The following is a 16,743-nucleotide window of genomic DNA, read 5'->3' on the forward strand; positions in this document are numbered from 1 at the left end:
ACAGAGGATGTGACTGTATGTAAATTATATCCCAATTAAAATAATTTTTTTTTTGTTTAAAAAACTCACTTCCTCCTTAATAATGAAGGGATAAACAGAACATGACTCAGCCGTAAGAAGGAATGAAGCGCTGATACATGCAACAGTGCAGATGAACCTTGGGGCCATTATGCATTTTGAAGGAAGCCAGACACAAAAGGCCACAGATTATGTGATTCCATTTACATGACATCTCCAGAGCTGGCAAATTTATAGAGCTAGGAAGCCGATGTGTGGTTGTCCCAATCTGGAGGAGGAGGGAATGGGAGCAACTGCCTAATGAGTTTTTGTTTCAGGTGATAAAAAAGTTCTGGAAGTAGTGGTGGCGATGGTTGCATGACATTGTGAATGTATTTAATGCCACTGAATCGTAAAAGTGGTTAAAATGGTAAATGTTATGTGATGTGTGTATTACCACCATAAAAGAGAATAAAGAAAGAAAAGACCCCACTTTCTGTTAACACGCCACACACACTGCCGGAATTTGGTAAAGGCTGGCCCGGTATTTGGCACGTTTAAAGAACGGGGGCATTCGCCTGATGTCTCCCTTCTTAGGTGGAGTGAAGGGGCCTGGTTTTCAAAAGCTCATTCTTGAGAATTCTCTATGATCAGGAAGAAATCTACGTGGCATTTTCCACCTTCCATTCTGTTGCTTGTCACAGAAACTTTTACCAGGTTCATAACTTTGGTCCCCAGAGGTCAGGGTCATGCGGATTATACGCCCGGTGGCTTGATCTTGGGAACCGCTGGGGCTTGGAGGGGTTGTGTGTCTTTATACTGAAAGAATAGGTCTGCGTAGTTTCATGTTTGGAGGGAAAATCATGCTCAATCATGGGTCTTTGGCAAATGCAGCTGAGTAAATAAAAATGTGTGGATAAAACAGCAGGGGAACCATGAATGGCGGCTTTTTCAGCACGTTGGGAAGACATTTAGGGTTGGGAACCTAGTGACCAAAAAGCGAGACTGCCTCCACATGAGAAAAGCTGGGGGAGGAGGTCATAGCTTCTAGGCCGAGGGCAGTGAATCGAGCAGTTGAACCGTCCAGCTCTGTGTGGGCCTTGGAAACCCTGAACAAGAATCTTATTGATGATTTGTCAGCCTCTCAGACCCTGAGCAGACAACCCTGAACTTTAACAGAGGCAGGATGGAAAGCCCACACAAGGGCCTACAGTTTCCAGAATGAACAACACGCTTATTTTTCCCTCCGTCCGCTGGAGGGTGAGGAAGAGACCAAAATGAGGAGGGTGGAGGGTGGGGGTGGGGAAGGGGACTGGGGGGAACGCGTTCCAGAGCCTCAATGAAATAGCCACATTTCTCTGAGGGATTACGCGCCCCTCTGAGTTCTGAGGGTTGAAAAATGTCACCAGGGTTGGCGCAAGTTGGGGCCTGGCTTTTGTTGATTGTTATTTCCAAGATCCTGTAGCTGGCCCCGAGAGGGTGTGATGGAGCAAAATCACTGGCCCCTGCTATGCTTAGTACCTTGTCAGAGGCCCAAACTTAACAAGGCTGATCCCTTGACTAGAAAGAGTTTCTGCCTAGCCCGAGATACAGACTTGGCACACACTGAGATGACTGTAAACAAGTGACTCTGACAGTGAGAAATCTGCGGAGGCAGAAGATGGCAAGAGAGCAGAGTGCCCTGGTTATGGGCGGCTTTGGGGAGAAGGGACCTGGATGCACCTTGAAAGGTGATACAGATTCAGACAGCAAGGGAGGTGACATCCTGGCTTTGTGACTGTTTGGTTTCCAGTCCTCGTTTCTGCAACCCTGGTGCTTACTGTTTACCTAGCACAACTGCTTTGAAGCAACAGAGAGGATCTCTGCTTTCTCAGAGCTCCTCCACCCGTCTCCCTGGCCCATTAGTTCCCTGATGGCCGGGATCACAGCTGCCCAGTTCATGGCAGTGTCCCCAGGCCTGTGTCTGATGACGTTCCACATCTCTCAGTCACCTAGGGGCATCTTCTCCTACGGTCCCTACATCTAATGTAATTATCACCAGGTCCCATTGGCTCTCCCTGTCTCATACCTCGAGTCCAGCCCCTCCTCTCCACCTCCTCTGCCTTGTGGACTGTGGTGGAGCGGGTGGAAGCAGAGGCCATGATCCTGACAAACCTCCCTGGCTTCTTGGGAATGGCCACAGACAACAGCAAGCACCTTGGACTTGGACATACTTGAATTTGAGCCCCAGTACCACTACTAACTGGATGTGACTAAGTGAGGTGGTACCGTGTTTCCTCGAAAATAAGACCTAGCCGGACCATCATTTCTAATGCGTCTTTTGGAGCAAAAATTAATATAAGACCCAGTCTTATATTATTATATTATACGATTATATTATGTTAGACCTGGTTTTGTATAACATAATATTAATTTTTGCTCCAAAAGACGTATTAGAGCTGATGGTCCAGCTAGATCTTATTTTCAGGGATACACGGTAATTCCACCTCAGGAGCCCATTTCCACGCTGTGCACTTACACGGTGGTTGAGAGAATTGTAGTTGGGGGGCTGGGGTGCAGCGACCAACGAGGTCCTTGGCAGCGGTGATTAGATCAGCCCTTCACCATTTTCAGCTGCACTGATGCAGTCATTTAACTGGCTTCCTTCCATTGTCCTCTGTTGTTTGCAGTGTTACTCTGTCTCTAGGCTGTTTGAAGAACACTGTTACACGGCCTTCCCCATTGCATTGCCTAGAGGCCCTGCAGGATGAGGTACTAACTCTTTTGCAAAACAGATAAAGCCCTTATGACCTGCCCACATGATCTAATCCCATAGTTCGGGCCTCAGAGCCCACCTTCTCCCCTTTGAGGCCCAACTCACCCTGTCCCATGCTCCTCATGTCCCTGAGATCCAGAGTTTCTCAAACCTGTGGTTTCTCAAACCTGTGTGCTTTCAGCTTTGGAGTCTCTGAGCATCTCATTCCCTTTCCTGAAGTGCCTCTGCCTCCTCCTGGTGAACTCCTATTCATTCTTCCAGGGCCGGCTTATAAATTCCTCTCACCGATAACCCCAAAGTTGGTCTCTTTCCTTGGTGCATTGCTGATCCTTAGAGACATTCCTGAATTACTTCTTCTCACCCTGCATATTCACTGGGCCCCTATCTCCAGATATGGGGCCTCTGGAAGGGTTGGGGACCCTGTGCAGGTCGCCTCTATCTCTCCAGAACCAGGCAAGACACCAATTACCCTTGGCTTAGTCCACATTGCTGATGTGAAGATAAACAAAGGCTGTTTTCCAGGAATCGGGCAGCTTTTGGGAATAGCCGAGGATGTGGAAGTGAAGAGACCTTTCGGTTTTCGTGCTTTTTTTTTTTTTTTCTTTCCAGAAGCAGCAGCAGTAGAACAGCCCCAAGAAGTTTAGAAGGTCAGGAAAAGTGTAGCTGAGACCCTAATTGCCTTTCCAGGCCCTTTCACTTTTCCTTCTCCAGTGTAGTTGAGTTTTATGGTTCAGTGTCATTTTCCTCAAATTTATCCTTTCCCCCTGGTTTGACTTCTTCAAGTTCATTGCTTTTTATTTGTTGAGTTCCTGCAGCCAACAGGAAACTCATAAATAGCTGTGTAACACCAAACCAAACCAAGCAACAACAACAACAACAAAGTAACCTAAGTCCCTTATCCTACCACCTCCTCTTCCCAGAAGCCTCCCAGGCCTAGGACTATGTTATTGTCTGATCTTCTGTCACACATCTTCTAGTCTGGATGCTGGTATCACCCACTTGACTCTTGAATTTTTGGTAGTGTGCCTTGGTCTATAAATTGCTTCACTTGTACTGGTCTCATCCTGCCAGTGAGCTTGCAAAAGGCAGGAATCACGCTGTACTGACTCTGCTTTTGGATTTCCCAATAAGTGTAGGCTGAGAGTCTAGCCAAGTGCTCAGAGTCCTGAGAGGTCTCACCCAACACATACTTATTGATGGACTCTGGGAGCGCTGCGGGTGCCCTTTCAAAACCCACTCTATTAAGAATCTAATCGGTTTTAAGTAACCTGGGTACAAGCCATTGGCCTCTTGGAGCCCCCGTGTGGCATTCCTTCCAGGACTTAAGGACAGGGCAAGACACTGCTGTTGGCCCATGGGCTCTTTCCCAAGCAGAACTACCCAAATATGGCTTCTTTCTTGCCTCACCTAGGCCGTCACCTACCATCTACTTGTCTCTTCTCCGGCAGAGATGAGGGCCACCCTTCATCCACTTCTAGGCACGTGGGCCAGCATTTATCACATGCAGCATTCGGGCCACTGGCTGCATTTTTCCTGTACTTGGCTTTCAACAAGCTGGAGGGGAGTGGACACAGAACTCTGTGGGACCTGCTTGGATCTTCAGCCTTTACCAGGACACTGAAGAAAGGAGAGAGGAGGTTTCTCTGCTGCTTCTCCAGCTTTTGCAAATTCTTTCAGGAGTACCCCTGCTGGGGAAAGAGGGCTCTGATCCGTGACAGGCAGTGCCCATTCATCTGAGGGAGCTGCCACACCCCGATGTTTGATCTGACAATCACGTATGCTGGTACTGACGTCACTGCTTTTTTCTGAAACACAAAGCCTCACCACCTCCCCTTGCTTTCCTCCAGCTCGCTCCCACAATCAGTGGCAATATTCATTCTAGGGAGTTTGGTTTTGTAGGAATGGAGTTCAGAGGCTACTGTATCCCACTAAGATCCAAAGGGGTGTTTGAACAGAAACAGGCCATTGGGCTCGCCCTTAGAACCAGGAGATCGTGAGGGCTTCTTTCTCTAATGAGGGGGGTTAGGGGATAATCTAGGGCTCTGTTCAGTTCTGGGGAGCCAGGCCTTTGGGGGATGCTGGAAGAAAGCCCTACACAGAGCCATTTGGTGGGGTGTTGCCAAGAGCTCAGCCTTGGACTCAGACTGTAAAGTCATCTCTCTGCCATGGGCCATGTGGGACCTTCTGGGCCTTCTGGGCCACCAGGTCCACAGCTACAAAATGGGCATGATGATACTTACCTCTTAGAGCTGTTGTCAGCTAGGAGGTGCCTAATAAGTTGATTTATTCATTTATTCAGTCATTCCACAAACATTTATCCAACACTTACTTAAACAGTGTGTGGTACCAAAGATGCAAGACAGATGTGGTCCCAACTCTCAGAGTTAACAGGCTAGACTAGGGTGGGAAAGACAAAAGTATAACTTTAAAAGGAGCTAAATAAATAAAGCATTTTTATTCATTGTTGATTTTGCTCATTTTAAACTTTTAAAACTATTTTGTGTTCATATTGTTAATAAGTAGTGATTAGGGCTATGAAGGCAGGAGTTAAAAAAATAACAAGAAATATCTACTTTGGATAGGGTGGTCAGGGAAGGCTTCTTTGAGGAGGTGACCTTTTCCTCCTCTCCCTTACGTGGTCCAGTGACAAATGACATATCACAAAATTCTGGGGTTTTTTCCTAGAAAGGAGAGCTTAGAGATGATTGTTACTGGTTGAAAAGTAAGAAATAACAAATGATGCCACACAGTGAGAAGAAAAATCAATATGCGAAGATGATGACAACACTCTTTGTGTTGTTAGTGTAGCATTTCACATGCACAGTTGAGACAAGCTTCACAGCTCTTGTCATTTACTACCACCTGTGAGATGGTCATCTCCACTTTACAGATAAGGAAACCAAGCTTGGAGAGATTGCAGAGATTGTGTGACTGCTCCGACTTCCCTCACCAGGCAAATGTAGGGCATTCTTTGCCGCTGTCTTTGGGAGCAGGGACCTCCCGTGTGGCTCCCGGCACTGGGTTTGGACCTGTGGTTCTCTGTTGGCTGCACATTGCAATCACCTGCAGAGGTTTCAGAACTATTGACCCCTGGGTGACCATCCAGAGATTCTGGCCATCAATCAGGCATGCGGCTGGGGCATCAGGATTTTTAAAAGCTCTCCAGGTGATTCCAATGGTTAAAAAACAGTGTTTCAAGCCTCAAGGAGCCAGCTTCCATTAATGAGCATGTTCTGGAGAGCCAGCCGGGCACGGACAGCCAAGGCGATGAACCCTGTCAGTAAATGCAATGTCCTGTTCTTAGTAGAGATTTAGGTCACTAATGATAATGGCAACAATAATGGTGAATGCCCTTCTCCTAGACTGGTGCCCTCTGCACTAGCATTTCTGCAGGGTGGGTCCAGCTAGAAATTGACAAGTACTTGTATGGTGGTGGTCCTCGAGAGAGTATTTGATATTTGTATCTGAGACCAGGGGCCTCAACCAACTTGGGAGTGATGCTGGACTTGGTGGCAATTGAGGTGGCTCAGTCACTGAAGAAACTCAGGGGAAGGTTTTGTTTGCCCAAGCATGGCTTTTGATGCATTGTCCATAGTTCTGTGAAGACAGAACAATCACTGTGTCATCTCCTTGGAACAATGCTGTATTTCCCCACCCTTGGGGAAAGGATGAACAACTGGTCAACCGCAGCACTTCTTTTGATGGTTGTGGGGTTGAGCTGTGTTCACATTCCCCAGACCCTGAGCTGTTTTGATTGACTTTTATCAAGGAAGAATGTTCTGTTTCCAAACTCTCATGGCCTTCTGGGTTTGATTGGGCCACCTTGGCTACTGCCACACTCCAGCAAATGATAGACCTGTGTCTTTGGCGGAGGTTGTTCACCTCAAAGCCAAGGGCTTATTTCCCTCTCCCCAAGACTCTGGCACTGGGAATCCTGCATTTTGGCTGGGCCTCCCACGTGCGGCCAGACCTCACCCCAAACCCCTCACGGTGGGATGCTGCAGGACCCGGAGGAGTGTCTGAGCTGGGCCTTTACAAACAAGGCAGCCACTGCAAATGTTTCTCCCGTTCTGTCCCTAGCCCTGGAGCAGCTACTGACAGAGCTGGAAGACTTCCTCAAGATTCTCGACCAGGAGAACCTGAGCAGCACGGCCGTGGTGAAGAAGAGTGGTCTGGCCGAGCTCCTCCGGCTGTACACCAGAAGCAGCAGTAAGTGTGGCCCAGGGGCCTTCCCACCCCCACACCATGGCAACCAGTGTTTGGATTTCTCCCACCCTAGATTAACACTGTCCTTCCTCGAGCTTCAGTGGACTCGTACAGGGTGTGCTTTATGCCTGGCCTCTTCCACTCAGGAGATTCGTCCATGCTATGCGGTATGTCAGGAGTTCGTTGCTTTTATTACTGAGCAGTATTCCATTCTGCGAATCTACCATGATCTGCTTATGCACTGACTTGTTGATGGTCATTTGTCCCACATTGGGACCATTATGAATAAGGCGGCTCGGAATACTCTTGGACATGTCTTCTTGTGAACGTATAGTTTCCTTTTTAGCACATTCAGATGTTTTTTGAAAGACAGAAAAGCCTTCTTGTGAAGTCATACCACTTTAGTTGAGTTTATTTTTGTATCGGATGTTTGAGACTTGGAAGTGACAGGTGGGGACAGTAAGGGAGCATAAGGGTGCATCCAATCCATCTGCCTCTCGGCAGGAGCAGCCAAAATCCATGCCAGGGAAGGGAAGTGCACCTGCGTGGCCGTCACACTCAGGAAATTCTCCCTTACATCCCGCCTGAATCCGCCAGGCTACATTTCAAGGTTCCTTTTCCTTTTCCTTGTCCCCAGAGGAACTAGTGTCTATTCTGTGAATAACAGAGAAGTCGTAAAGCTGAAGCATATTGCTATATGCCCAGCAGCCTTCTCTTCTGGTGAAATAATCCAGGCTCCCTCAGCCTTTCATCAGAGGCGTTTTCCTTGAGCCCTTTGGTTGCCTTTCCTCGGTTGCCTGTCAGCTTTCCAGGCCTCGCCTTGGTTCCCAGGCTCCTCCTGGCTTTGTAGTGAGCGTCTGCTGGCCTGCCAGCGAGTGTAGGTCAGCAGCTCATCAAAGGTGGGAATGGCAGATGGGAAACCCACATTACAAAGCAGGTAAGTTAGGGATGAATCACCCATGAAAGGATTCATCAGTGGGATCCTTTAAAAAGCACATTTATTCCCCAGCCCTTTGAGATGTGCTCTGACTTGAGGGTATTCAGTGATAAAGAACCTCTGTTGGGATTTTGACAATACCTCTGTAATGGGGTCTGAACCGTGGTTCTTAGTGCGAACCATTCTGTCAGCACCCCCATATGGGGTCCCCCTTTTGGTTTAAAGTGCTATGTTGCTTCCCCAGGATGACCTTTGTTTCACCCTTGATCTTCGTATGTTCTGCTCTTATAAAGTCAGGTCTTCCCACCCCTGGTCTCTGTGGCTTGCAGGGCTGCGGGACACTGTTGAGAACCAGTCCGCGGGCCCCCCAGGGTGCAGCACCCCCAGACTGCTAATAATAAATGTGCACAGCCATACCGAGGCCTGTGGCTGCCACTTCTATTGTTAAGGTTGACGTCCACTTATTAATGGCCATCATTTGAGAACTTCCCTCCTGGTCCTCTGTGTACCCTCTTAGACGGCAAAGTAGTTACAACAGCAGCTAACATTTTTCATGCATTTACCGTGTCTCAGCACTGTGCTTAATGTATGAAAGGAAATGGATTACGTCATCTAATTCTTGTCCCAAGTCAGTGAGGGAGTTGATATTACCCCCATTTTACCCACAAGGGAACCGAGACTTGGAAAGTCACTTGCTCGAGGCATATGGCTGTGAATGACCGAGCCAGGGCTTAGGTCTCGGCAGGTGTATCTAACCTTGATGCTCTCCTCCCCTCCCAGCCTTTCGCGTTAATCTATACCAGATTAATTGTTGTGCCACACAGGACAGAATCTAAAGCCTCTTGAAATGAAAGCGTGTATCTTCCTCCCTTAGCCTCCCAGGGCTGCCTCACTGTGTGTCTTCCAGAAAATTAACTCAGCCCAACAGAACTTAGAGGTAGAGGCAGGCTGATCGTTTTGAGATAGCCTGTAGTCTACAATGGCTGAGCTGTTGTGTCTCCCACACATTTGGGGCAGAGTGTGAGTGTGTGAGTGTGTGTTTACACTTTTCAAATAGAATTTTCCATTTGGGTTTTTTCATCTTGTGTTTCATTCCTGTCATACAAATCTTTGCTTTTTGTCTGGATGGTGAGGTTAAGACATAGACAGAGGTCTGTGCACCGGGGACCTGCTGTTTGTTCCTGCCTTGGGCCCCCCAGTATCCTGGTCAGAGACTGTAGGGAAGTTTCAGGGGCTGCCCCTCTGATGAGCTTCATGTTCTATCCAACTGTGACCAAGGGGGTCCGTGTTCCTCCTCCCCACCTTTCGCCAGTTCTCTGGGAAGGGCCACCCTTTGCAGATGTGTCCATTGCCCCAGCAGTCACGCACACGCTCAGGGCATGACGAACGCTCCTTTCCAACCACACCTGTGGCTGTTGTTCTTTCCCACACACCTGTGTAACTTTCCCATTCAGGTCTATCCACCCTCAACACCCCCCTCAGGCAGCTGATTTTATGAAGGCAGAGACCATGTCCCTTTTGTTCTCTGCTATATCCCCAGTACCTAGTACAGTACTGGTGCTCAGTGCCCATCAGAAAATGAATGAGAGAGAGTTCTCCATCCCCAGGCCGCTGGCTGCCAGTCGTGGACAGCTCAGCAGCCTCCCGTTGGAGGCCCAAGTTCACTGGGTTTTTCCCATGATTACATATGGTCCTGGGAGCCTCTTACTTACCAACCCCGATGGTACTGGATTAGCCGCCCTCTGAGAATAAAAACCTCATTGACCATGGCCTGCAGAGTGCCCAAGGCTGGAGACCCAGCCCTTGAGGGGGGCCAGGGGGCGTTTTCTCTGTAACTTACAAATTGCCATTCTGAGGAGGAAGCACCTGCTCAGAATCCAACAGTTCAAACAATAACAATATCTCGCCTTTTATTTTTCGTATGAGAATGTCGGCTTAGTCAACAGTACGAAAAGAGGATAAACCTAAAATGAACATTAGACATTATTTACGTTTCTTGGATTCCTTTTCTAATCTTTATCAGGGTCATCTGAATATTCTTGAGCAGTAGTGGCTTGCCTCTGTAGTCTGCTTTACAGTATTTTTACATTCATAATTGCTGCATTTGCACATTTCTATGTGTTGACAGTGCACATACTTTTTCTGTTTTTGCTAGCCTGAAATGTGATCCCTTGATTTAACTAACTGTAAGTCTTGGATAGCTCTGTAAACAAGCATAGAGCTACTTTATTTTTCTCAGTTGGGCAGTGTCCTCTGATGGATGACCAATATTGTTCAGCCAGTCCGCTCTTAGTGGGCATTTAAGTTTCGTTCTTTTTAAAAAAAGAAACCTCATGCAATGTTGCAGTGAACATGCTCAAATAAAGTTTTGTTGACATGCTGGAGTTTATCTTTAGGAGACATTTCTGGCATTGGAAATGCTGGGTCAAAGACAGTCAACACTGACAAGTTAAAGTATCCTCCAAAATCACTTCTAAAATGGTTGTGCCAATTTACACACTTCAGTAACCCATTTATTGTTCAAGGTGACACGCTGTTAATGTGTGTTGATGTGCCATGGTTTATTTCACCGTTTTCCGATTATTAAGACTTTGAGTTATTTCCCATGTTTTAGGCTGTCGTTTTTAATCTTTTTGTTAGTTATAAGGTTGCCTCAATTTTTTTCTAACTTCCTAATATTGTAGGCTTTGTACTCGTGGAAACCTAAGAGGTAGGTAGACACAGGCAATATTTCATCATGTGTGTTTCTCATACTATGCAGGCCACACAACCAAGGCCATGCAGGATAGGTGTTTTGCCCAGAATCACACTGTTAATGACAGAGCCTTGCCCACACCGCATCTCCTATTTCCCCCACAGCATTTTCCTCATGCGTGCTCTGGAGAAGGTACTGACTCAGTCCTCAGGGCCTCCGTCGGGGGAGGTGTGCAGACTGGGGCTTCCTGTATTTGGACCTCAGTTCCCTCCCATGAACTGCTCTAGCCCTTGGTGTAGGGGTGACATTGCTGAGTGGTCCTGGCGGGGCTGGGCACAAAGGTGGCAGTCCCATGGGCTGATGGTGGAGGACAGATCCCAGATCCAGATGTGTCCTCCTCCCGTTCCTCTGAGTCCCCGGAACTTCGTGTTTGCAGGCCTGTTGGCTGCACGGTCTGTGGCGAGGCACTGACTGGAGCTGAATTGCCTCCTTCCCCAGGGGTTTGAACTGGATCCCTTCGCTCAGTAACACGGTCTCCAACCACTGGAATTTATCAGCCACAAGTTTCTAGGAAATGCAAATTAAGGGCCACGAAAGAAATGCAGGAGGGTTTCTAAGAGAAAAAAACACTTGGATGAGCTTCCTTTGCAGGCTTCTGTAAAAAGTGTCCTTGGGGCATTAGAAACTTGAGTGTTAGGAGGCTAGCCTTTCTCTGTCCAGACAGGCACTGGGAAACTGACAACCTGCTCAGAAATTATTCTAAAGGGAAGGAAGGGCTGTGCTGCTGTAGGGTACACTCGGCAGGGCAGAGCAGGTGGCTGACAGTGCTCCAGTTCCAATTCCCAGCACACTCACCCCTCTAAACCCAGAGCTCATGATTTAGATGTCTCAGGCCCCCACAGCAGCACCTCACCTAGAGACCTGAGAGCTAAACTTCCAAATCCATGCTGTGACTAGCCCATGCACGTAATTCAGACTAAGGTGAGAATGACTGATAGGAAATGCTTTAGAGTTTAAATGAGATGCCAGGAAACCCAGAGAAATCTCTGCTTGAAGAGATTTATGAGAATATGAGGCAGATCCTAGAGGTATGGGTGCCTTTGCACGTAAGACTTCTGTTACCGTAACAGTAAACTGTTTTTGGATATCTGTCAACTCTCTCTATAATGGAATCTTTTAATCCACTCAAAATGTTGTGTGTTTGTACTGGAACCCAAGCAGATGACAATGTGTCTAGGGGACATGGTTTCTCTCTGGAAGCCCTTTCCCTTCGTGGAATCACACGAAGCTGTATCTTCCATCCCCCCTCTGCAGGTTCCGATGAGGAGTACATTTATATGAACAAAGTGATGGTCAACAAGCAACAGAATGTCGAATCCCAAGACAAAGGTATGAGGCTGGGGCTGTGAATGGCGTGGCCAGCTCCCGGGACGGGGGAAGGGATAAGCCTTGGTCCTGTCCCACCCCTCCTTCCTCCCAGCCAGTACCACAGACAGGCCTGGTGCAGATATTTTGGGAAGTCACATTTTGGTTGATGGTATTTTCGGTTGATATATTTTGGGATGTTTCATTGGGCCGCCTCCTTGCCTCTTAAAGGTCTCATGTCCTCTTCATGGATAAGGAATCTGTTCCTAAAATCTCTCAGCTTTTCCCAGCATCATCCCAAGAATAGGAAGTCATCATTCAGATGTTTTAAAAAAAGCAGCTGTGGATGGAGCCGATCCCATGATTTCAGCTTTTGTCTTTTGACAGAAGTCTGGATTTTATGTGTATGGGGGGCGGTGGGAGGAGGGAACGGTACTGTCAGCAACTGCTTCAGTATTTAAAGGTTTTGTGCAAAGGTGCTCTCTTTGGCAGAACAGTTTATCTTCCATTGGAAGGACTTTGTCTTTCGGGCTGTCTTACTCTTCTACTCTGTTTTACTCTCCTTTTCTCTGAAAACTTTCAGGAGTGGGTCTGGCAGGACTCCAGGGAGGCTCAGAGGTTTACAGAGCTGCTTAGTCTCTGAGGAGGGGGGATTAGAAGCCCGTCTCCCAACTCCCAAGCCTATTACTCAAATGCACAGGCTTAGAGAGAGGCAGACACAGCACCACAAAGCCCTCAGTCGTTAAAAGCTTGGCTTCGAGACATCAGCCACCAAAACCCCAAGGTCAGGTCTGCCTGAGCCTGTCTGTCCTGGGGCGAGCTGGGCCAGTGGCTGAAATGGTCAGACACAGAAGAGCTTTTGGTGCCTTTTCCTTAAAAGCACACCGAGGGTTGGTGGCCAAGCTTTCCAGAGTGGCTTTTCTGCCTCCTGCCACACCGCCAAGCAGGGGGCTCGGCAAAACCCATCCGCATAGAAGTAGCCGCTTTGCCCAGGGTCGTTGGCCTTCCGGGTAAACTGTGGGATGGAAAGAGCAGTAATCACAGGGTCGGAGCTAAGAGCAGCTCGATATAGCGACCACAGGGCAGGCCCTCTGCTCGCTGAAGCTCTGTGGCTAGGCCATTTTTGACATGGGGCAAGTGGAGGAGAGGGTGGGAGCCTGCCAGAAACCCAAACCAGTTCCTTCTGAGGAATCTGCCTGTGGCAGAGGCACCACTGCACCCTATTCTCGGAGGGAAAACAACACTGGCCCCAGGAACTGCCTGCCTGGGTAATTAACACCTGCTCAAATAGAACTCACGGGCACATGTGACCAGACATTCCTGGATAATGAGACCCTGCTGTGAGGCTGGGTGCCCCTCACCAAGCCTTCTCCTGCTTCCTGCCCACAGCGCCCGAGGGACAGAGCCCACTGACCAACGGGGAGCCCAGCCAGCACTCCTCAGCCCCTCAGAAGAGCCTTCCGGATCTCCCACCCCCCAAGATCGTAAGTGTGGGTCTAAGACCCCTGATTTCCGTGATTTGGGCCCCAGGTATGAATTCACCAAGCATCTGGCCTTTTCTAAGTGCCTACTATGTGTCGAACATGGAGCAAGGCACTGGGAGAGACAGAGCAAAAGTAAGCCTGTCTGCAGGTGACATCATTTGCTCAGGGCCATGGTACTCGGGGTGCTAAGGGTAAGGGGCGTGGGAGATAAGGAAGTCACCTTTAGCAAGTGTCACCATGTGTGCGAGGCTATACCAGGCTTTTGACCCAGCGCCATGTGAGCGGGGCCATATATAATTGTGGTCACCCACCCAGGCAGGCTACGGTAAACTTTTAGAATTATAAATCATATCACACAGCTCTTCCCATTTGAAATCTTCCAATAGCTCCCACTAAACTTAGAAAAAAATATCCATGTTTCTTCACACGGCCCCAGGACCTACTGGTGTGGCCCAGCTGTATCTCCAGCCTCTTGGCTCTTGGCTGGCCTCCCTGCTGTTCCTGGATTGTGCCATAGGGTCCGTCCTGCCTCAGGGCCTTTGTACTTCCTGAGCCCTGGCTCCTCAGTGGCTGCTGCCTCCTCATCTCTTAGACGTTGTTAGACTTTCCCTGACCTGCCTACATGAGGTGTCCTACCTCCATTCCTACCACAGTACTATGTGCCACCATCCAGTGACCCCCTCCATGGCACTTGCCACCATTGAAATGGTCTTTTGTGTTGTTAATATGTACCTCCCAGGCCAGATATAAGCTCCCTAGGACAGGGACTGTCTCTCCCATTTAGTGTTTCATGCCCTGTGTCTGTACATAGTGAGCCACACACGGAGGGAGGGAGGGCGAGGAAGAGGGAGGGGAGGAAGAATGGATGGAATTATGGAATCATAGGCCTGGGTTCAGATCCCAGCTCTGCCAGGTAATAGCTGTTGGACCCAGCGCTAGTTATTTCAGGTCTCTGGCTTTTGTTCCCTGGCATTTAAATGGAAGGAATGTGAACATCTCTTTGGTAAGATTGTCTTACTCGGTGGGCTAAGGCTGTGTGTGGCATACTGTATTAGTACTCAGTGAGGTAAGTAGTAGTGTTTATATTTTATGGGTGAGGAAACCAGAACCAGCAGGTTCCGAATGTCTGAACGTTGCACAGCCTCGAAGTGGGAGAGCCAGGACTTGAACCCACGCTCTTTCCTCTATTGGATCTAGTTGGGGAGGCTTGAGAGGTTTGAGGTGAGGGCTGGGAAGGAATTTCATGGAGTCCACAGCAGCAGGAAGGTGTGTGAGTCCGTGGATACTGCCCCACCACACCATCCATCCTGGGATGTGAGGACTGAGGTTCCTGCTGAGGGGGACCCCACCCCAGGCCTGCCCCCTTCATTCATGCCGTCCTGAGGGGTGGCAGAGTTCCTCAAGCTGCTGTCCTGTGGCCACATGGGTGGGGCAGTTCTGGAGTGTCTGGGACACCATCCCACTGCATGAGGCCCCTCGAGCTGGGTGACAGCTGGCAGAGACCATCTCAGGCCAGGTGAGATTGACGTACTGAGTCACTGGGGTCCCCCACTCTGCTGACAACGCAAAGGACTGCCACACCCTGAGCTGCTCCCTCCCTCAAGCACACAACTGTGGTTCTCCTCACCGCCCCTCTAGGGGTGCCTGCCTATTTTTGCCAGTTTTTCACACAAAGACACAGAGGCACAGAGAGTTAAAACAGGTGGCCAAGGGCCCTCCGCTGGGAGGTGACAGGGCCAGGAACTGAATGCAGGTTCTTGGCTTCCAGGCCACCATGTGGCCTCCGGGCTTAAGCTGGTCCTTTTAGAAGAGTAAAGGCACAGGTTGTGTTGCTCCCAGCTGCAGGCTCCCCTCCTTTCTGCCCCAATATTTGGGGGAGACCGCATGTCCCTTCTGCTCCCACCCAACTGCTGCTGGCTGTAACCAGGCAGGAGATGCTGTGGTTCCTGGTGTGTCCCAGGTACCACTTGCTGGGTGGTGGGGAAGGAAAGGTGGTGACTCTGAGCCTGGGCAGGAATGTTCCCGTCCTGAATTCAGCATCTGATTCTGACCCAAAGCTTTTGGCTTTTGTGTAAGGGAAGTGCCACCATTGGCCGCTCCTGCAGCAGCTGCTTTGGGGCCAGCACCTGGTTGGAGGGGCATCCATTCAGCAGGCGCTGAGTGCTGGGTAGTGCTGACTGGCTCTGGAAATCTGTGGCGCTTTACAAACGTGGCGGTGGGCTTAGAGGCCCGGGGTCTGGGGCCGAGCTGTGGTTATAAAGGAATCCGGTCCCACAAGTCCCAGCAGCCCCTGGGATTCTGACGCTGGCTTTTACGCTTCCTTTGCCAGTCTCCTGTGGCATGGATACAAAGACCCCCACGGCTCTGGGGTATGAGATGCAGGGCCTGTGAGCGAGCAAGTCAGGGCCAGGGGCCTCCCCTAGAGCAGACTTCCTGTGTCAGAGGTGACTGGGGACCGCTCGGGGCCAGGAGAGGTCTGTCGGCATTGGAGAGAAACCTAGGGCTGGAATTACGGAAAATACCAGCACCCAAGAATAACACAAGCCCAGGGTGGCCTCCAGACCTGTGGTAGTTGTTCCTATGGACAAACTCCAGGCCCTGCGGAGATTTCCAGCAAAGCAGCTGACTCTACAGTCTTCCCTCCTTGTGGAATGTCTCTGCTAGGGGGGACAAGGGGTGCTGACTGCAGCTCCCTTTCCTCAGTCCCTCCTCATTCTGTCTTGGGCACCCAGCCCCCACCCCAGGGGCTTCAGGTGTGGAGTAAGGGAGGGGGTGGCTGGCGTAATCTAGGGTTTCTCCCCTCCGTCCCTGCCCACACACGCGTGCACACACACGTCTGCTCTCCCTCGGGCCTTCTCTCTGGATAAGTCTGGCTCAAGTGGTCGTAACGTTTGGTCCAAGGCCCCCAAAGAAGTGGCGTCAGGGTGGAGAGGGGAACAGCTGTGTCTCCTGCCTCTGAGGAAGGAGGACCAGAGCAGCAGCAGCAGTTTGAGAGGGAGGGAGGGAGTGATGGTAGCAGCCTGAGCTTGGAGCCACCATGGGACTTCTCTTCTTCAGAGACAGAAAAGCGTGCCCATCCTGACCCCGCAGCTTCAGGGTGCCATGGTGGGTTGCCCACTGAAGGCCTGGCCCCGGGCTTGCTAGTGGCCGTGGCAGAAGCTGGATGTCTCCCTGGGGTCCTCAGTGCCTATGGCTGGGCCAGGAGTATGGCCTCTGTCCCAGGTCCAGGATGTCCTGATTCTCTCTGGTGACTTGGTTCCCTCTACATCCCCCACAGAGTCAGTAGACAGCAGACCCACCAGCA

General features: G+C 49.8%; 1 protein-coding gene across 7 annotated transcripts in view; it reads left to right on the forward strand.

Moving 5' to 3' along the window:
* The window catches only part of AFAP1L2 (actin filament associated protein 1 like 2), a 102,628-nt gene that overhangs the window by 59,644 nt on the left and 26,241 nt on the right, over positions 1-16,743 (forward strand). For all 7 annotated transcript variants that reach the window (XM_074338997.2, XM_019725199.3, XM_074339000.2 and 4 more), the window contains 3 exons: positions 6,833-6,961; positions 11,905-11,979; positions 13,345-13,439. In XM_074338997.2, coding sequence (XP_074195098.2) covers positions 6,833-6,961; positions 11,905-11,979; positions 13,345-13,439 — 299 coding nt within the window. The remainder of the gene's footprint in view (positions 1-6,832; positions 6,962-11,904; positions 11,980-13,344; positions 13,440-16,743) is intronic.

The sequence above is a fragment of the Rhinolophus sinicus genome, chromosome 15, assembly GCF_057876585.1.
Source record: "Rhinolophus sinicus isolate RSI-liver-muscle chromosome 15, RSI-T2T, whole genome shotgun sequence".
In the NCBI taxonomy this organism is placed as follows: domain Eukaryota; kingdom Metazoa; phylum Chordata; class Mammalia; order Chiroptera; family Rhinolophidae; genus Rhinolophus; species Rhinolophus sinicus.